Source organism: Ambystoma mexicanum, chromosome 6p (genome assembly GCF_040938575.1).
Source record: "Ambystoma mexicanum isolate Mex_15411 chromosome 6p, UKY_AmexF1_1, whole genome shotgun sequence".
NCBI lineage: Eukaryota > Metazoa > Chordata > Amphibia > Caudata > Ambystomatidae > Ambystoma > Ambystoma mexicanum.
Genome location: NC_090935.1, coordinates 1,050,254,112 through 1,050,276,550, shown reverse-complemented (window position 1 = coordinate 1,050,276,550; position 22,439 = coordinate 1,050,254,112). Strand labels below are relative to the sequence as shown.

The 22,439-nt window shown below is 44.2% G+C and overlaps 1 protein-coding gene across 7 annotated transcripts in view; it reads right to left on the bottom strand.

Annotated features, from left to right (window-relative positions):
- SEMA4D (semaphorin 4D) overlaps positions 1-22,439 on the bottom strand; it is a 974,222-nt gene that overhangs the window by 390,187 nt on the left and 561,596 nt on the right. For all 7 annotated transcript variants that reach the window (XR_011280337.1, XM_069625652.1, XM_069625653.1 and 4 more), the window contains 3 exons: positions 15,443-15,588; positions 13,396-13,458; positions 1,913-2,011 (listed from right to left, as the gene is read on the bottom strand). Coding sequence is in view for 6 of the 7 variants with exons in the window: in XM_069625652.1 (XP_069481753.1) it covers positions 1,913-2,011; positions 13,396-13,458; positions 15,443-15,588 (308 nt within the window). In the remaining variant the exon portion in view is untranslated. The remainder of the gene's footprint in view (positions 1-1,912; positions 2,012-13,395; positions 13,459-15,442; positions 15,589-22,439) is intronic.

The window sequence follows — 22,439 nt, the reverse complement described above, 5'->3', positions numbered from 1 at the left end:
CCATGTTGACTAAAAGAACATGTCAATGTTGTGTCGAGCAAAATAAATGCAAAAACATACAGCAGGGGTCTACAATCATGTATCAGCAATACAGCTAAAAACATGTTCTCACACGTTATTGTAGTTTCAAGAGAACAAACTTACAAAATCATCTAGTGTTCTTTAGTGTCCACCAAACTAAGAAACTTGTGTTATCGGCCTAAAGAGAAATCTAGGACTGAACAAGTATTGGGTTTCACATGACACCCCCCCCCTTTCTCTCTAAAGTGGGGTGTACAGGCAGTGTTGAGAGGGTAACATTTCTCCTTTCATGAGCACTAAGCTTCATGAGTAACCTTCACAGGCTTTCCATTCAAACATGCCCTAGAGTCACAATGCAACTTGTACTCACTCTTTTTCTACACCCGATGTTCTATAGATTTCAAAATCCTTTTAGCACTGAGATTTTTTGTTTTATTTTCATTCTCTTTTGTACAGTTAAATACCAGAAAAAATGTACACCTTCAGAAGACTGAACTAAGTTTGTAATTCAGGTTTGGAAATTTAAACCGGTGTGGAAAAGGTTTATGGAACTCTGGTCTAACGTTCCACTCACAAGCACAAAGGCTAGACATCGGTCTAAATAAATAGAGTGATGTGATAAGCAAGAAGACATTATTTGCATCAAAGCGTTCTCTTGAGCTACTACGAAGCACAAACTGTACTTATGGTAAAAGTGAGTCTTTGCTACATTTCTAAAGAATGAGATCAAACTCATTGATGGAGATACTGCCAACACACTGCATAGGTGTTCTGCAGTTGGGTTATCCCAATTTTAAGAAATGTGCCCACTCTGGAAAACCGGTAATACCACTTCCCTTGGCTGGTGATAAGTAGGCAGCATACAGAACAGTCACCTCTACCATTTGAGCAGCACGTGACTAAGCTCAAAAGAGCCCGAATCTGATAAATCTGTTCTTTGCATAGCCTAAAAATATGACCCGCAATGCCAGCCTAACTTAATTCAGGACCCAATGAGCCATAAGGTTTTCTTCAGGAAACACTAAAAAAACCTTCAATAAACCTAGGTTTGTTCAACAGGTATGTACGAAACGTGATGTAGAGACTCTGTAGTGAGGGCCAACAATACACCTTCGTGTGTGTTTAGGGCATTTTATCTTTTGCAGAAGATGAAATGTGTTAAAGATCGTTTGTGCTAGTGCCAAGGTACATGGGATGCCGTTATCAATAGTTTTCGACCAACGTTGTCTAGGTTTTAAGTGTTGGGGGTTGAAGACCCAATCTAAAAAAACTTACATTTCATCATCACTCACTCCTAGTGAAAAAGAAGCTTATGTGCCACCCACATACCGAGCTCTGTATTGACAACTGCTAAGGGTTTACTTACACAGGACATCCCCTCACCTCTGCTTTCATCCTTCATCTGAGTACGAGGGTCCCTTCCTGCATGCCCTGGCCTGGCTATCATGAAAACAGCCAACACTTATGTTGTGAAAACCACACACCTTTTCAATGGTAACTATTTTAAAGAGCTAATGTAAACGGTTCAACAAACAGGGTACATATTAAACAAAAGCCAATGTAAAATAGTCAACAAAATAAACTTTAAAAAAATGATTTCCAAAAATGTTTTTGCATATGTAGCTACTTGGACTGGTTTATCTGAACAATCCCAAAAGACTTGCTTTGGGGAAGGTCGGTGTGCTGCTATAGAGACTTTACAGAAACAGAGCAATGCTTTGCTCCAGCGAAGCAACGTTATTAATTAATAATTGCCTCCCCACAGACTGGTGGAGGCTCACTGCCTTGGATGAAGAGAATTACACAGATCTGTGCTATCAATTGTTTAATTAACACCTAATCACCAATTACAAGCCTTCAGAATGTTCAAATGAACTCGAGTTCTACTTACCAAATAGTTACAGGTAGGTTGAAAAGCGTTAGTTCCACACACGTACAGAACACTGCTATTTAGTGGTTGTAAGACACGGACATAATTAAGGCAGTCGGTCTGTAATAAAATGAATGTCAAATTACAGCATGACAAAGCAAAGCACAGGCATCATTTATTAACCAACATTATGTGCTCGCATACACGCATACACACACACACACACACACGCATACACGCGCACACACACACACACACACTTTGAGACCATAGATGTCATAATGCACCATATTTTCTAAGTCTCCTTAATGCTGGAGCCATGCTTTTGTTGGTCCCTTACTACAGTCCATTAAGTGATACAAGCAGTCATATTCGCTTTTTTCATAATTATAACTAGCTCAGAGCTCTTGGGATGAATGTATAGGTGTCACCGATTGTTCTCTAGGCTTCAGCATTAGACGAGAGAATTCAAAAGTGGCGGGAGATTTGTCAGAACAAAACCAACGATTCCTCAAAATACTGTGCATGAAAATCATTGTAAACGTATGCACTATGCTAAATAAATGGACCCCCAAACGCGATTAGCGTACCTCATGGTTCTTTATTAGAGATATGGATGGGATATGGGATTTTAATTGGCCAAAATGGGTTCAGGATTAAGAAAAATAATGTCAAAACATTGGAGATTTTGGTTTTGTCATGCGCCTAATTATGTAGAGACACGTTGCAGAGGTTTGCAATAACATATGGCACTAAACTAAGTTACTATTGGACAGAAAAAAACGAAGAAAGACCGTACCAAGAAGCAGGGTAAACGAGAGAGCAGTAAGAGGTTAAGTCAGGAAATGGCACATCAGGGGGACCGGTGTGTGCTCCTGGGTTTGTAGTAAATGTACGTGTATGCAGTCTCAGATTTTGGGTAATGTTGGTACTACGATGCAAAACACAGTTGTGCCATTCTTGGAAAAACATTCAAGTCAGAAGAAATCCATCCCTCCAAATGTGGGATGTGGCGCTACCGTACAAAACAAGTCTGCATGTTCTAGTGCACAGCTATATTATTGGGGTCTACGTGTCAATCATGCTTGTACAGCGCGCATGTCACTTAACATTGTTGTTTATGATGTACATGTTCCCCTAGGTACAGCTAATTGCAGACTACATTGTCAAATGTATGTAGGCAACGCACTGATTGTCCTGGATTTCCACAAGGACTCTGAGAACACGTCTCTTTGGAGGTGCTGCAATGGATACAAGGCTGTTGGTGCTACCAAGTGCCAGCTAGAAAAAATGCTTGTGCTTCTGCAGCCTTTCATCACTGGTAGGTTAATGTAAATGGCTATGCTATAAAGCAGACCTCTGAGCTCGTGAAATAAACACCAAATCAGAAACATCCTTGATCTAAAATGTGCATCTTACATCGTCAGGATAGAGCTGCTGTGGTGGAGGTCAGAGCTATAATATGGAGCTACTACATTACTGCCCCTACTTCAAAGGTTGCTGGCTAAACTAAGTTGTGAAGAACACCACAATTGGAATCCTTCTTGAGATACTTTGGACATTACTCACAGGCTAGAGCCACGATGCCACGTAAGAGTACCAGTCCGTAATTTAGAAAACAAATAGGGACCGGTTCACCAAGCTCAACCTTTTTGCTCTTAAGCTGCACGCATATGTCCCACTAAAGTGGTCCAGTTTTGCACTTCAGAGCTATATATATACATATCTCTATTTGGGTTTGGGGGAAGCAGTAAATGCTGTGCCTTGCCTTTCCTAAATCCCAGGCACTCTAAGCCCCTGCAGGGGACAGGCGCGCTCAGCCGAACGATTAACCATACTATAGAAACCTCCACACATAAGCAAAATAACTTCAATTCATCCACTGGTAGTCGCAGAATAGGCCATTTTAGCTAAAAAGCCACACATGCACAGTGCAACCTAGTAGCCATTATTGGACGTTTCCATCCAAATGGGTATGCAAATTAGCTGAAAGGCTTGCTTTTTGCTTCATATGCGGAAATTGTCAGTGTCTCATAGGGCAGTGCCATTTGTGGTGGCATTTCACAGACAGACAATTAGAGGGGCGATGCCTGATGTGATGAAGGCTTAACAGAACACATCAAACGGAAGTAAACCTCAACAACCTTTTTTTTTTCACTGCGTCTTTTCATAGCTCTAATGATGAACCCCCGAAACACCAAATTGATGCTCTTCTTGACTCATTCCCTGTATTTCCTAGGACTGGTCCTACCATGGTTGCCTGTGAGTTTGCTCAGGAGTTTCCTGTTTTAGTCCTAGGTTTCCTAGCTGTCAGTATTCATTCCTTCCCCCTTGCTCCCTCTATGATTGGCTACAATGATAATCTTCTGGCATGACCAAAGGTTTAAAATACCAATACACATTTTTTGAATCATTGGCGCAACATCGCAGTGCAGCATTTAGTTTCCACAGTGGTGCTTCCATGAGCCAGGTGAGGAAATAAGGGCTCCAGGCAGCAGTGATGAAGAAACAGTAATTTATTTCATTACAGCGACAGCGGCCTATGAGAGCCGAGTGCCAACATGGCTCTCTCCCTGCAGTCTCTACTGTCTCTCATCCACATTCTTAGAATAACATTCTTAGAACTTAATGAGCTCATAGTGCAGCTCAATGTTTAACTAGGATCTGGTAATACATTTTTATGAACTTGTTTTAACTTACACTTACATCATAACACATCTCATCCCTTATGTGCATACAGCTGTTTACTCCACATAATAATCCTTAAACCAGCCGGGTTTGTTCTTGACTCTATTTGAATGTGTCTCTGCTGCAGACCTTGAATTGTTGTCATCCTTGGAGCACTTATCTATGACTCTAGAGTCTCTGATACTGTTATTAGCAAATTCACCATTGTCATGTTTATCATGTGCATTGTCCTTCGTGCATTCTGGACATTTCACAATTCTGGACATTGACCAACACTCCCCACCCCCCCTTCTACAATTACTACATTGTTTCTTACCGCAGATATTTTCTTGGGAACAATGTATTTGCTTTCTACACATTTGGGAGTGAATCTAGGGTTCTTTATGAGAATACAATCTCCCACTTTCCAGGTATTACTTTTGACACTCTTGTCCTCATCAAATCTATCTTTGTACACATCCTGTGCTTCTTTGATGGAGTCATAATTCTCTCGCGATCAATGTTGGAACTCTTGGCTAAATCCATCCACCCTGGACATAGTTTTGTTCCAGGTTGTCTCCCTTTCAATGACATGAACGGAGATACATTTGTAACTGAGTGTGGTGTAGTACAGTAGTTCCATATCATTTCTCTTACTACACCAAACCATCTTAGATTAGAAGCCATGGCCAATTGCAAACCACCCTTTATGAACCTATTGGCTCTCTCAACGAGGCCGTTGGCCCTTGGATGATATAGAGCAGTTCTAGTGTGTTTGATGCAAAATTTCTTCAAGAAAGTTAACATCCTTTCAGAACAGAATTGTACTCCGTTATCAGTGATTAATTCTGTCGGGAAACCCTCCCTGTAAAACACTTCCTCGAAGAATAACACCATCTCTGCAGTGGTTGCTTCACGCAAAGCCTTCCATTCAATCCATTTGGAATGGTAGTCTACTAACACAACAATGTATTTATACCCATTGTCAAGGTTTTGTAATGGTCCCATCAAATCAAAGGGCTCCAGGCAGCAGTGATGAAGAAACAGTAATTTATTTCATTACAGCGACAGCGGCCTATGAGAGCCGAGTGCCAACATGGCTCTCTCCCTGCAGTCTCTTGACTTAGTTATATCATAACACCAGGCCACTAAACCAGAGTGAATGTGGTATTCATAAGGCAGGGTGAGAACGCTTGAGGCTTGCCTGGGAAGTGCATGGCCGCTGCATAAGCAATCGCCACCTCTGTATTTCTCTCCTGGGTGGGTGCGGGGGATAGATGTGTCAAATACAGGTTGCTCTATGTATGGGAAGAAGTTTTCCCCTGGTGTCTCTTCTTGACCAAGAGACTCTGAATTAGGGAGGGATGACCTACTTGCCGACTGGTCTGTATGGAACAGAGTGCCTTTGCGTCCTTCTTTCTCGACTATGACTGGGGAATAAAAGAGTGCATAGTACGGTCTCCTGATCTCATGAGGGTTGGGGAAGGGTAACAAGGAAGACCATGTTATGCAACTTCAGCACACCAAAGATACACAATATCATCCTTTGAAATAAACCACTGATAGCCATAAAACTATTACGGGGATCCGAATTCAGATGGGATAAGCAGTTATACGCAGCTTATGGGCTCCCGGCATTAACCAGTGGCAGATGCTACCAATGGGGAATGAGGAGCTAGTAAACAGTTTTCTGCAAATCCAACTTCCACATAAGAGGCAAACCTAACATTCTGTCAAATTTTATGACCACTTATGCTTTAAATGTCATAGGGATGTCTCCAAATGCGCATTAATAGATCGGCCCAAAGGCACAGAGTTAATGTCACAATGTTTTTCAACGTATCAATTAGATGGACATAGGTCCATTCTAATAATAATGTTTCATGTCCTTCACTTTGTTATATTTAATTGACCCATGTCTTATGTGATCGAGGTTACGTTGGTAAGAATTATAATCAATCCCTCATTTGTATTTAATTTTCTTGTTTATTGCTCCCCTTCCTTTATTCTTCCTACATTTGAAAAAAAAATGTCAATGTTATTTCAGAATTGGTCCTACGCTACAAAAATCTATGTGCTGTAGGGAATTTTAACCTCTGGACAGATGATGCCTCTAATTCTACTGTCACTTCTTATTTAACTGTCATGGATAGCCGGTTATTGCAACAATTGATGGTGGGTCCTACCCAGGTGAAAGGGCATTATTTGGATCTTATTCTTGCTCCTGCACAAATGTTGCACTTTTTCCCCTTGCCATACCATGACCTGGCCAGATCATCATGCGGTTCCCATTGAGCCTAGTTCTCTGGGACCCTCAGGTCAGGCTAGTTTACATACAAAAATGTGTCAGAGAAACTGGAGGTCAGTTGAGCCAATCAACTTGGCCACCGAGACCATTTCTAATTATCATGTACTGGCAGATGGACCTCTCCCAGAACCATCCACTATTTCTAAGCTTGTCACAGCATGCACTGTGGCAACCAACCACCCAGCACATTTTCAATGGACCAAAAAGCCTGTGCATCCCTCTGCCCTGTGGGTGTCCACTTAATTACGTTCACTTCGCCTGGTAGTTCGCCAAGCAGGACATAAATGGAGGACCTGCTATGACTCAATTCTAAAAGAGGAGTTCAAGAAGCAGCTTGCTTTGTACCACAAAACACTTAAAGCAGCCAATCTTGCCTATTTCACTGTCTCTATTCAGTCGACTGTGAATATAACAAATAAACTTCAAAACGGCCAAGGTACTTTCAAATCCTGGAAGAGTCTCCATAGGCCCAGGGTCGAAGATTCTGTGTGACAATCGGTCTCATTCTTTATAAAAAAAAAAAATTGAGACTATTGGGGCTAGCATTGCTAAACTTCCTGGGGGGGCCCGAACTGATCTTCAGCCATTTTCTTCCTTTGAGCCTTCAAATTGCTCAGAGATTATTCTGATTGTAGCACTTCTGAAATCCGTGTCACCTCTTGATGACATTACTTTGCAATTTCGTAAATCTGCTCCTACAAGCATTAGTGACATAACAGCAGAAGCTATTAACGCCTCACTCGTCTTTGGACAGATCCCATCTGTTTTAAAAAAGGCTCTAATGATTCCACTACTAAAAAAGCCTTTCCTAGATGTGTTGGTTTTCTCAAACTCCTGGCCTATCTCCTTACTTTGCTTTCTGATGACAGTTATGGAGGTAGTCGTTACTCCTCAACTGAGATCTTTTCGGAAGGGTCATGGTATTTTAGATCCCTGTCAAATGGGCTTTCGCCGACTGATGGGGACAGAATCAAGTTTAGTTTCTGAACTTGATGACCTGACAATGATTAAGGACTAAGGCAGCACGGCAGGTCTTGTTCTATTGGACCCGTCGGCCACCTTCGATACAATTGACCATCCGCTTCTTTTATCCAGATTACAGTGCGCTGGCATGGCTGGGCCCGTTCTGGAATGGGTTCACAGCTAATTGACATCTCGCACGAAATTGGTCTCCCTCGCCTCTTCTAGTTCTTCTCCTCCAGCTATTACGTGCAGGGCTCTGCCCTTTCCCCTCTGCTCTTCAATGTGCACATCCAACCCCTGGCAGCTCTCATTCGCTCCTTTGGGTTCCAGTACTTTTCCAATGCAGATGATACTCAAATCCTGTTTAGAATGGATCTTGACCAGGAAGATACCGCTGTCCAACTGAGATCCTGTCTTGAATCGATCAGGGGCTGGATGGGGTCCAACTGGTTGAAACATAACAGCGAGAATACCAAAGTTCTGACCATTGGCCACGTCGCCACTTTGGAAAGCTGTGCCTGTGATTTTTGCCCACTGTCGCTGGGCCCTCTCCCTGTTCCAGCAACAAAAAGTGAAGAACCTGGGTATTAACATCTCATCCACATTGGCTATGGAAACCCAGATTAACACCACTTGTAACATGGGTTTAAGGCTACAGAAACTTGGGAAGGTTCTTCCTTTTATTCCTGAGGAACTTCACGCTCAAGTGGTAGTGGCCTGCCTCAATGGCAGACTACTGCAACGGCACCCTTCTTTCTCAACCGGCTTCTTTAATACATTGTTTGTAGGTTCTGCATAACACAACTGTTCGCCTGGTTAAATGCATTCCCTTCAGTTATGTCTCGATATTACAGTTTAAGGCCTTATGCATTATTCATCGGGCAATGAATAAGAAGGGCTGCCTAGTCATTCAGGACAAGATTCCGTGATACTGGCCAGGGCGCATGCTTCAATCAGTGGATTCAGTGTTACTGAAGGTACTGGGCTATCGTCATGAACGGGTTATAGGCAGAGCTTTTTCCGTTGCTGGCCTGAAACTCTGGAATGCTCTACATCCAGTGATCCGTCGTATCCAAAACTTCGGGCTTTTCAAACACAGCCTAAAAACCCTCCTGTTTGCTTAAAGTGTTTTGCTTTCCATCTAGACAGCGCCATCATGCCTTAGGTGACCGTGCGCTTTACAAATATCCAATTAATTTAAATATCTGATTAATTGAAAGCCTAGAATTGGTACATTCTGCAAATTCTAAAACCGCTGGGTTGATAAATTAGCTGGATGCATGCAGAATGCACCCTCCCTATCCTTAAGTGGCAATATTCACGAACCCTGACTAGACCATCAAGGTGGCATGAAGTGCAACACATTCTACCATTGCCTTGAAACCATAACTTAGTCTCACTCATGGGTTTGACTAAGTGCAAACCCCTACTCAACTGCACAACCCTTCCAAGTGCTATACAAGGGCTATCAGCAGAGACTCAATCTAATTGGAAAACACTGCCCACTCTCTGCATCAATATAAGTGCAGTATATTGCCCACCATCAGTATTCATCTAAGATACACTGCCCACTCTCAAGTTCATCCAACTGCACTACATTACCCGCATCAGACAGTTTAGGTGCAGGGATAAAGCCCATCCTCATTGAAGAGTAAAACATTGCTCACCCCTAAACTGTCCAAATGCAGCACATAGTCCCTCCCCAAATCCATCCAGGTGCAACACATGTCCAGCCCTCAAGAATAAATCTATGTGCATTATTACCCACCCTAAGTGTTCATCTAATTAAGATACACTGCCCACTCTCAAGTTTATCCAACTGCACTTCATTACCCCCCCATCAAACAGTTCAAGTCCAGATACAAGACCCACCCTCAAAATGCATTAAAGGGTAATACATTGCCCACCCCTGAACAATCCAAATGCAACACAGTCCACTTCCAAAACCATCCAGGTGCAACACCTTGCCCGCCTTCAGGAGATCGTCCAAGTGCAACACATTGTCCATCCTTAGATCCTAGCCCACTTTTGCAGTTCTTCCAAGTGTGGGATGCTGGACGCAGCTAAGACTCCTCTGTGCGCCATACCCTGGCTATTCTGAAAGAGGGATGCAGTAGTGGCACCGGGGAGAGATGGAGTGAGAGAGCGGGAGCAGGGCCCAGATTTAAGATAAAGGAGTGAAGCGAAGTAACTAAATAATGGAGAAGCAGTGGCACGGGGGCTTTAACAGCTGCAGACCAGTGTGTGTGTGAAGGGAGGCGGCAGGGTTTCAGGTCGCTGGGGGCAGGGTGGTGGGAGGGTGACAGATTTTAAGGTGGTTTAATATGAGACGGAGTGTGACAGGAAGGGAGTTCCAGAGGGTGTGTGCTAGGGCGAGAAGGAGGAGCGTTGTAATCTGTAGAAATTTAAAGGGGGTCCACCAGGTGTGCAGAACCTGATCTTCAGATTCGGCTGGGGCAGTAGCGTGTACATTTATTTTGGAGGAATTCAGGGCCTTTCTTGTGTAGGGCACGAAGGGTAATGCACATGGCTTTAAAAGAGAACCGGCGACTGATAGGCAGCCAGTGGAGCACCTTGATAGCAGGGGGGATGTGTTCTTTGGCAGAGATTTCAAGGAGGAGCCTCGCTGCAGAGTTTTGAATCTGTTGGAGCTTTCAGAGTTGAAAGGCAGGGGCGCCTAGATAGAGGCAATTGGCATAGTCTAGAAGGGATAGGATGGTGGCCAAGATAGCTGAGATTCTGTGAGTGTAAAAAAGCTAAGGAAAGATCTGCTTAAATATGTAGAGGTAGAAGTGGCATGATCTGGAGACGGCATTAAGGCCCCTCCCTCTCTCTATAGCAGGCGTAGTGTGGGCCATGTGTTCTTCCCGTGTGGTAGTGATCTGTGTGCTCTCACTGCTCAGTGACGCTCACGGGCAGCCCATGCCTGCAGGCTGCATCAGAGAGATGTTACAAAAAAGTTATTTTCTGTTGAATGTTAGTCTAATGTTTCTAAAACTTCTGTGCTTCTCTTTATGTACTTTAAACAAGGATTTATTTGTGCTAATGATATTAAATGTACAGCCCTGGTCGTTCCTTTCTAGTATGTGCTCCTCACATGACACCCTGTTTCTATGACTTCCAGGCAGTGTGTTTGCTGAGAACGTGCTGGTGGTCTCCCTGAATATGCCTAAAGCTAGAGATGCCATCAGATGTGGATGGCAATTTGCATAGAACCCTACACACGTTTCATAGAACACACTGATCATTGTCCAACTATTAACTATTTCACACATTTCTTAAATGAATAGCTTTACCCTCATTATCATATGGGAGTTTATCTCTGACCTTTCACTCAACACTTACGTGCAACGCAATGACGCCATATTTCGCTTATCAACACTGTTTCCGGCGTTACAAGCCATTAGCCATGGCTTCTGAATGGGGTCTTCATGTACCATCCATGAATGCCGCGGATGTAACTGGGTACGTTTCGATATTAAAAGGTAATAAGTGTTTCACTTCTGTATGAAACAACTCTATAGTTTGGGCGCACTCCTTTAATTACATTAGTAATATTTCAAGTGTGTGGGGTAAGGATACCAGCGGTGACATGCACAGCATGGTTCTGCGTGCTGTAGGGATTATCCTGTGATATCACCTCCTGTAATGTCCTCTCCCATTGCCCTGAACTCTTTCATCTACAACATTAGCTTCAGGCTTGATCTTGCAACATTACCACCGTTGACAGCAAAACCTGGTGAGGAGGCCCAGCTGTGTCTAGCTACAGTCAAACCCCAAAACACAAAACTTTTTTTTTTAAACTGAACTTTAAAAAATTAACCATTTATCCCTAAAGTTCATCATTGCGCAACTTCTCCCACTATAGGCTCTGCCTTCATGACCCGTCCACTTGGGGCCCTCTGTCAGTTTTGCCCACAGGGCCCTTTGCCTTAAATCTGCCACTGTATCTATGTCTGATATATTCCATGTTTCTACCAGAAATAAGAAATATACATGCGACAGAAACCTGTTTGGTTAAAAATACAGCAGATCTCTGCTTAAATAACTCAAAAATAAGATGCACAGGTTATCTAGAAACTATACAAATTGCAAGCATATTTACAGGTAAGGGTATAACACCAGTTTCTATGACTCAACAGCAGTCACGTGAAGTTGACCTTGTATTTTGTGGCACAGACAACACATTAAATTTCCCAAATTATTTCTATTAATGTCACAAACGTATGTTTGTTCAGCATCAGCAAAAGATCGTGGCTGTTGGTGTCAAGCAAACCAGGCACTTCTATGCTACAAGCAGGTGCTAAATAGCGCCCCCTCAATTTAAAATTCTGCTATTTTATTTATGCTGCATTTTCACTGAAACAAACCTCTTGGGGACAAGTTTAGACTGAAGTTTTATAGAGAACGTGTACTGTTACAATAGTCGATTTTGCTGTTGCGTTTCTTGTGGAGCATATGCATTGTAATATGTAGTGTATCAAGCGATTCAGTCAAACTGCTTAGGCCGCATTTGGAGCAAAACAGAAATCTCAATTTATCCAAGGGATCCGTCGCAATGGCCCCTTTCTGGATACTAATGTCTCCCCAACACCTGCAATTACATTTTTGAAATACAGGTTTCATGTGGGTCTCCACAGTATCTCCCATCATAAGGCTCTACATCAGATGGAAGAGGAGGGTGACAGGAAACATTTCATCTTCCCTTAAGAATCTACAAAGATTGCCTAAACATGATTGGCTTACTATAAAGAAAGAAGAACTACCTTGAATTGTCCACAAGAACCATGTAAGGCACAGACTCTCTATGGTTTCTACCACCTCGGTCTTAGACAGCAACCATGGCTGGTTCGCACATTGGCAGCCGATTTAAAATATTTAAAAACAGATTTGTTCTCACATTACAATTACACACATTTCCCTTCTGCTGACATTTTAGTTTAAAAAGTAGTGAATTTGGTGATTTGATAAGGCATTTATTTTCTGCAAGCACAACACGTGTTGTAAATGGTAATACAGTGACTATAAGGCTTGACTGAGGAGTTTTGGTCCCCCCCCCCCTAGTAAGAAATGTACAGGCTAGAGGCATACTACCGCGGATGCTCTTGCGAAGGGGTGTGAGGGTCAGGTCCCACTAAAGAGGATGCCCCAACTGTGTCTGAGCCAATACAACCACTTCAGCACTTCCTCAATGAACCCATACATGCTGAAGGACAGTGCAGGGAAGAGTGACCGATGCAAAGGTGAAATAACAGTTGGCCTAGCCTGCGGGCAGAAAATGGGCCTAGCAGCACATTAAGCAGACCACCAGGTCAAAGTAAATCAAATGGGTAATGGAGGTTTACTGGCATGTACAAACAAGAAAAGAAAACCTGGGAGTAAATGAGGAGCCAAACACATAGGGAAAAAGGAGGAAAGTAACAAGGGATGCATGATCGACCGCCAAACACCGATACAGATTTCTGGTTCGTCCATTAAGCCCTGTTCATTTTCCGAATACAAAGTCAAGCAGTTTTTATGCTCCCCTGTGCTTGCTGCTATGGCGAAAACATTTAAAACACCTTACCTGTATGGACTTTCCTTTTCTGGAACATTCTTTTTTGGTGTCTTCGCTAACAGCCCACTTCACCTGCAATAAAAGCAACAACACAACTGTTCAGCTACTACATATGTTGTGTCTATGAAATGCGTCCACAGTTAACTCTGGAAAGAACAGCTTTGAAATGACCAACAAACGTTGATGCACATCACACACGGTCCTTCTCCATTCACAAAGCAGTCTTCCACCAACTTAGTACGGGCTGATATCCCCACTACTGTAGTTTAGACTCTCAGGACTGCTGGCTATCAAGTTACCCTAACTGCGATACATCCCTGGATTGCATGGCTGAGGGTGTAAAACGGAGACATGGGAAATAGTCTACAGAACAAACAAAGCCAATATTTGAACAGTCAACATAATGGGATGTTATGGATTTTTGTCAACTATGTGGACTCTATTAACCCTTTGAAGTCAAGATTCACCTGCTGCAACCTTCTTCCTCAATCGAACCAGGGAGGCATGGCCAAAGGAAAAACATTTTGGGCACGCCTCTATGGGACTTGTGGAAGAGAGGGTGGGATCCGTGTATCCACCAAATCAGGACGCATATATACAAATCCTAAGGTTGCTAGGGTGCACATGCACATTCAACCAAAGTGTTAATGTCATGATCTATGCATATAAAGTAAAATAAACGCTGTTTGTAACAACTGCAATGGTAGGAAAAATACACACTTTAGCAAATCATTTGTGCAGAGCTGTGCAGAGCTGGTCAATGGTTCTGTAGTGAAGCACTCAATCAGCATATATTGCTCATCTTGTTCCTAGAATCAGAAGCTTGGGCATTTTTGACAAAGCTGTAATGCTTTCAACATGCGAGGTGTCCAATTCTCTGAGTTAGCTTTTGGCGGGAGGTGGCAGACATTGCTAAAAGTGAGTGAACCGAGGTTTCGCGATCCTGATAAACCTGTTCAAAACAGGTGGCATCAAACCTTTTTGTGTGCTATGAAAAGTTTAAATTGCATCAATCTTAACCTATTTATTTGAACAACATGTGCATGAAAGCACTCCAAGACAGACGCTCTTCCTTCCGCACATGCCAGTGGTGGAGTTTCAATCAAAACCTTCCAGCCACCACTTTTCTGTTTCCCAATAGTCACCCAGATTGAAACTGCTATGCATAGACATGGTTCCCGAGCCTGCTGTGTCCTGAAAATTGTGCTACACCTTACTGACGTTGCCTTGAAGAGGCTCACACAGATCTGGGGATGAGCGTGGTCTTTTGCAGAAGGGAGCCGACACTGCGGTTCGGCATGGGCTGCCTCTTTTGGGGCAGGACAAAGCCTGGTTTGCATGCAGTCTCTACCCTTATATTATTACATGATAGGCTAAAAACGGGAGTTTTGAGTGTTGCCCAGAGCAGTTTCTAGTAGCAAATATTCGTTCAAAAGATTCAAGCCATCACTTTTCTGTTTTGCACACTGTTTAGGATAACATTTTCCAATCCCACAGAGCAAAACATAGTGCCAAGTATGTTAGACAAGAGTGATACATGTACCATAAGAGCTGAAACTGACATGAAATATTGGCAACAGATCATTACGAAGACTAAATGACACTACTTTTCAAGCCCTCAGCTTTCCCTTTATAAATGCGTGATAGAAGGTGCAGGAGACGACGCCAAAGACTAGAAAAGCATACCCATGTGACATGGAGTTACCAGTTCATCTTAGTTGTAGGACCAGTTTAACAGTCATAAATGAAACCACAATCTTATTTATTCACTTATTGTTACCTTCATACTTGCCAGAGTGAAAGAGGGAGACCAAATAACGTAGCATGCAATGTATATGCAGAGCCGGAGTACGCTCAGCTGCAAGGCCATGCAACAGGATTTCTTTTCTAGCTGCCTTTTTACCATGAAAGGAGTGTCATCAATAACCGCTAAACAGAAACAACCAGTGCACAAAAATGCTCAAAAATAATTTCTAAAAGTCCAAAAGTTGCAGATTAAAAAACAAACAAACAATAAGAGGTTGTGAAAGCGAAAGGTAAATTGAGGACAACACACCTCATTCTGCTTTTCGGACACATCTAAAGAATTTACAGCAAAGATGGCTTCTCGTGCGCCTATGTATAAAATATTGGTTTCTTCGCTGAGCAATAACGTTGAGTAGTTGAAGACTGTGGACTCCTGAAAATGTTTCAGATGAATTTCTGAGAACAAAAAGCAAGAACAGAAAAAGTAAAAAGGACAGTATGTAAGTTCACCAAGTTTAAAGTAACACAACTCATTTTGGAAAACTATTTTTAAGCTGCTTCACCAACAGTTTTTCCAGAGGGCACAACAAAGATTTGAGCTCAGTATAGTAGTTTTCTTATGGCAGTTAGCCGAAAATAACAGTACTGCGTTTGGTTCCATAATGTGCAGCGCACCCAATGCCAGTCACACAAGAGATATAGCAATATTAGCTAAAGCAGGAAAGGCAGTTTCAGCATTTGTAAACGTTTTCTTGATATACTTGTGTTCACTTTAAAAAAGGACAACGAGTTAATGAAAAGGTCTTGGACTCCAAAAAGAAACTCCTCTGCTTGGACAAGGGGCATCCAATACTCTTAGAACCTATAAAGGAAAAATTCAGACGCGCGTTTCATTTTTGAAACGAATTAAGTTGTGATCACCATGGTATAGTATAAAGTTTCACAAACATTGATATTACTGTCAAAGTTATATTATTATTGTACAGCTTAAGATTGCCGAAGATATGAAGATCTGATACAGCTACAAGTTGCTATGGAGCAAGCCTCTTCCCAGCATCTGCTTCAGAGCTATTCCTTGCACTCAAAGCTCACGTTGGGCATGCATGGATACTGGCAGCTGGTCTGTCTGAGTGACTGACTGAGGAATGCCCATTCTTGATTCACCACTCCCATCCCACAACTGCTGTCCCAGACCCATCAGCGGCCTGTCCATAATGGGGGATAGGTCCATCCCCCGCCTTCCATTATGGAGGGGTACAGAAGGAGAGTGGATCATGGAGTTCCTCATCTGAGGCAGTCTGCGATGATAATCATGCTACAGTCTGAGCAGTATCACTCAGTGCTTATATGTACCCAGACTCTGTACATCTCCCCCGCCTTCCCACATGGGTGACATGGTGCTGACGACACGTGGGCATGTAGGACTGCCACCCTTGCATCACAGGCTGATGCTTGTAAACTCTGGTCTATAGGTGATCACACTGGTGAGTTACTCGGATTCAGAGTCTCGACATGCACAAAACTGTGCACAAGTCTCTCGGAATCTCGGATACAACCATTGCCTCTCCCATGGGTGAATCGCAAGTGGGCTATTAACGTTTCTTCATGAGGCACCAGCGCAAGGAGCAGGGAGAGAAAGGGAGCTCAAAACAACCATGTGCACGTTTGTAAGAGTGAAGGTGGGCCATGAAAATGTTGGGAAGCGGGGACGATCGTCCTAGGCCCCCAAACGGTTCCAGATGAGACAGAGACCTACGAGTGTTTTGTAGGTATTTGGGAAGGTTTTAAGGGTATATTATCTGTTTAGATAAAGATTGCGCTGGGAGGGAAACGCTTCTTAGAAACCAGCTGCGATTTTTAAATCGAGGCCTAGTGCCACAGTGCAGCTAGAGCAGTAGGACCAGGCCCAGATCAGAGATCGGCAATGTGCATGCAGGGTCGGGCTGCAGCATAGGCAGTAGTGGAAAAGAAAAGCATCCAGAAAGAATGCCCCCTGCAATGCCATGAGGGGGCCCAGAGCTCCCTATGAAAAGTTATCCCATGAGAAGGAGGGTACGAGCCTCCGACCTTCAACAGTCCAAACCCTAAGTTATAGTGCCCAGATACCCCTGTCCCAAGACTCTAGCATCGCAGGGTAACAGCCAACGCCAGACCACTGACCATAAAACTGTTAGCTCGCCAATTGATCAGGAAGAGCATAGCAGAATATCCTGGAAAGTAAGACATTTAAGCCCAGGTTGAGAAGAACTGGACCAGTGCTGACACGTCTGGGATCGAGCAGGGGTTTATCATGACCTCGAGAGTAGCCTGTGCACCCATGTCTGCAGTGCCAGGTGCACATTAGGCTACAGACAGACGATGCACTGAATTGTGCTAGTAATTGCCAATTAGGAGCTTCGCGCTTCATGATGTAGAATGAAGAGCCCCACGGGGAAGAAGACGGGCAGGAGAAGCTGGGACCAATGACCTGGCATCCCATATGGAGCAGGCTGCCTATGTATAAGGTTGCACCAACCTGCAACTTGGATTTGTGACCTATGTCATGTATGTTAGTTGTGACGCTTTTTACCTTTAAAAACCCTTGCTCATTTGGTCAGAGTGCTCCATGGCAGCAGAGTGCTTTGCTGCGGGGTACTTATGTTTCTTTGAGAATAAACCTTTTAGTCCTCGCAAGAGGTGTGCTGGGCCTTTTTCCAATGAGGGTTTTATTTTTTGTGCTGTCAGCGTGGAGGTGCTTCTCTACAATACTGGGGCTGGGGTTGGATGGGGACCCTCAGACAGTTTTGGGGGCACAGAGTGCCAAGGGGCATAACTGGGGGCATTAGTTACATTAGGGTGGTACTGGGAGTATGACAGTGACTTGAGGCAAAGCAGTGCATATTGGGATCAGGAATCTGAAGGATTTGACTATTTCACAAATATCCCACTTAAAAAGCATGTAAAATATATGACGTTTCTAAATCTTATTTGAAATGTTGTATAGAAAACGTTGTCTTTCTGTGACTTGTAACTGCTTAGAATCACATGTAAGCATAGGCCAACATCCAGTAGTTGGTGCGGATGTAGCCTGTGGCCCAAGGGGCTTGGCTAGTAAGGGCTACATGCTGGTCCCCTAAGGGACCCTAGAGATAAAGACACAGACACCAATGTAAATAAAAGACATTATTAAATGCAATGTGCGTTTCTTTTTATGTACGTGTATAAGTTTCCAGAGTGGAATAGTCCATCCAGTCCATCATGAAGGAATCCAGGGGGGGATGTAAAAAAAAAAAATGACAGAGTAGAAAGAGTGAGGCAGTAGAGACAAGAGGGGGAGAAGAAACTGAAAATAACCCCGGGGGGGAGGGAGGGTGAGGGTTGTGACGTGATGGAGTAAGGAGGCTGACGAGGTGGCATCATTTTACGCTATATACATTTATTCAAATACAGAACCTGCATCTCCCAATCTTTAGAGGAGTTTTCCCTACCTCAACACAGAATAACTTGGGTGCTGGTCAGGATGTCAGTCAAAAACCCATGTACCGTCCTCTGTCCAAACCAACTACTCTATCCCTACCACTATGAAATAAACCAAAAAGGATTCAGTTAACCTACTATCCAAGGCACCAGGAGAATGCCTCCCTTCTCCTGGTCCATATGAAAGAGTTTTGGAGACTGTTCCTTGATAGATCTTTGTACAAGTCTTTAGAAGTCTCTTTACTTGCTCCCAAGGATTTAAGAACCACCAAGTTAAGTCTTTAGCCACACTTCTTATTGCTGGCACTTTGTCAGGACTTTTTATACCTGGACTATTCAGGAGATTACTCCCTGACATTTCTTGGTCCTTTTGGTATCTTTCACATGTGTTGGGTTACCCACTGTGACTAAGGTGTTCACTCCTGAGGAATACTCGACTCTTTGGGCTCCCTGCACCCCACCCGGCTTTCCTGCAACTCACGTTACCTGCATCTTCACTGGGGAGCGCTACTGGTTCTTCCTGGGGACTCAGGTCGCTGTTGGCTCCACACACATTCAGTACGTATTCCTGATTTCCTCCTCTTTGGTCTGTGCAGCTTCACTGAGCCGTTGCTGTGGCGGTCTGTGTTCTATGGACCACATGGTACACCTTGGAGAGGCCACGCCACCGCAGGATTCTTCTTGCTTCTGCAGCGAGTCAGGTTACTCCGGCTGACATGGTTCTTTTCCGCTTCTTATTCCAAGACCGGCTGTCTCTCGACACTTCGGGCGCATGCTTGGAATTTCCCAGGCCCTGCAGGACAGATGCCAACTTACCTTGATGCTCTTCCTGCGCAGTTAGTGTTTCCTCTCTCTTTACTTTATTTTGCTGGGGATGAGGAGTCGATAGGGCCATGTCTTCTGGGAACATGGATATAGAGGGGAGGGAACCTTCACAGGACTGGAGTCCTTATCTCCACGAGGTCAGTCTCTCTCTATGAGATCCTCCTGCTTTTTACTAACAATAGGAGGACTACTGGGTAGTGGTCACACCTCACCAGCCTCATAGGAATGGGCTCTCCTCTAGGGAGAAGTGACAAGATCCTGTGAATCGTCACAGGGCTGCTGCGTCGAGCAGCCCCCTCCCCCCCCGCAGGGCCCATAGATTGTGGATCACTAGGCAGCACGTGAGGGAGTCCCTCCTGCCGAAGAGTGAGCCAGGGGGCCAATCTCCTTGCCAGGGGCAGCTTGGCCTCCCAGGGCTGTGTCGGCTTAGCCCAAGCATCATAAAGGTTGAGGGCAGCATACAGGGGACTGCACAGGTCGAAGACTACCAGACCAGTCCAGGCCGCATGAGAGAGAAGGCCCGAATCAGGCTGCCCGGCCATACCCTCAGTCAGCACGCCTAGTGGACATTGAGGCAGGCCTTTTTTAATATGTCCTGACGGGCCACATATGTGTATGTATTTCTGAACGGCAAAGAAAGATCCAGGCTGGCTCACAGGGCAGACCGGGTGAAGGCCAGTGGCTCATTCCCTGCGTCTCCATGATGCATTGCAGAGGGGGCGGGCCAAGAAGCCCATGAGGCTGTAGGCACTCAGCGGCGAACGTTGGCGGTGTCTCCGTTGATAAGGTGACACTGCCTGATTTCAATGTGGCTGTTGGAGCACGGCGGCATCCACATGGCGCAGGGGATGCCGCCTGAAGCAGTAATGGTGGTGCGGGACACAGATGTGATGTGGAGCAGCCTACATGCCAACGGGGCTGCCCCAAAGATTTTGAATATGCTGCGGGTACAGCTGTGATCAGGGATGGGGCCCGCAGCCTATGTGGGCCACCCAGAAGACTTCTAAATGTTGTGGGTGCGACAAAGAATGCAGGTAGACCCCCCCTCAGACATGCAGGGGGACAATCCACAGAGCACGGACTGAGCACTGATTGTGGATGGTCCCATGCGGTGGACAGGGCACCCTGCAAAAGAACAGGAGGGACCAGGGCGCCAAGGCCCCCTCCAACCAGATTTGCAGCCAGCCCTTCAGCTGGCCAGAGTCACCAGACATCCTGAAAAGGTACTGCCCCATTGTGAGATAGTACTTATATGTCGTATGCTAACAGTGCTTTTGTGGACGTTACTTATGGCAATTTTGATTTGATTGATGCAGATAGTGCTTGTGCTGATATTGACCACATTTAGGAATCCCTGAGAGTCTCTCCTTGAGGTTTACAATCTGATTATTGCCCATATTAATAAACAAATTCTGCCAGTCTCAGTCGAATCTTCGATCTGTTTTAACTCTCACACAAATAGCAATCACAGACACGACTTTCATTGGAAAAGTAGAGATGTCAAACGTATACGGAGGCAAGAATCTGTTGGGCCTGCAACCATATTCATGACCGCTCTGAATGCAGTAATGCCATTAAATGCTCCAAGGCGTCGCATAGATCTGGAATCGCAGATTATCGCAGAACCAACATAATCCAGCAATGGAACACACTTCTATTAATAACCATACAGAAAGATAGTCATGGGTTTTGGAGAATTGTTAATGCCAAATCTCCAGATTATCCCCTTAATGGTGGTACTACGAAGGAAGACAGGGAGAAGCACGTAAGATGCACAATTGGCCGGCAGAATGCTGCCACCTTTACCGACCTCGACGCCTCAGGTAAATGGACCTACACAAGAGGCCCTGACCAAATCTCTGAGATCACTAGATCACTTAAAAACCCCAGAGCTCCTGGCCCAGGAGGTATGAGCAAAGCAATCGTCAAATTGGTTTCGTTTATCCCACATTCTCTTCATGACTATCAGCCCAAGTGGCACCCTTCCTGATTTTTGGGCACGTAGTATCATTGTTCCTGTATATAAGAAGGGAATTTAATCCAATCCTAAAAACGATCAGATTTTGGCGATGCTTGGACCCCCCCCCCCAACCAAAAATATTCACCCACGTCCTTTTGCCCGTGCTTAACAACTAGGCTAATAGCCAGATCATACTATTGAACCAGATAGGGTTTAGGAAGGGATTTTGTACTAACACAAATTATTGGCACTCATCTCTGTGGTTTAGTACTCTTAGCTGGTAGGTAAGAAAAGTGTATTCGTAGCATACATTGACTTCAGTGGTGCCTTTGACATTATACAGCTTGCAACATTGTGGCTTAAACGCCTTAAATGGGGAATATCTCTGGGTCTCCTTTGCATGATAATTTAGCAACATACTAGAACTAGTGTCAAAGTGCGTACTTTGTCTTCTGGCACATTCATTGATACTTTGCATGTAGGCCTCAAACAGGGGTACATCCTTGCGTGTACTTTATCAAAACTTTACCTGTCCAACTTCCCATCACATCTTCTGTGGCAAAAAATATTAAAAGTGCTCTTCCTATGAGTTTAGCAACTTAACCATAACTACACGGCCGCTACTGCGGGCCGTGATATATATGTGTATTTATATGAATATATTTAATTAATAAATGTTAAGTAGAATGTTAAGTAGAGGGAGTTGTAGAGTTTGAGGAATGTCTTGGGGGGAATGTTCTGTAGGGTTAAAGTTATGTAGGGGTAGGTTGTTATCTAAGAATATCAAATAAATAAAAAAGGGGTTGAGGGAGATAACCGTGCAAGAAGAAGTGGGTGGACGTGAAGGTCTGCCAGAGGCTGCCTGCCGGGAAAGGGCCACCCGTAGAGGCCATTCTCTGGCCTTGCGCTCAATGTGGGTGGTACCCGAGGTTAGGTAAGGGGTCTGTTGTGTCAGAATCACCCAAAGGGTCTCTGAAACTGCTCCAAGAAAGGGTGAGCTGACCTAGCAGGTCCCCATTTAGTTGGTGCCCGAGGAGTCCTAGGAAATAGAAAAGGGATTAAAGGT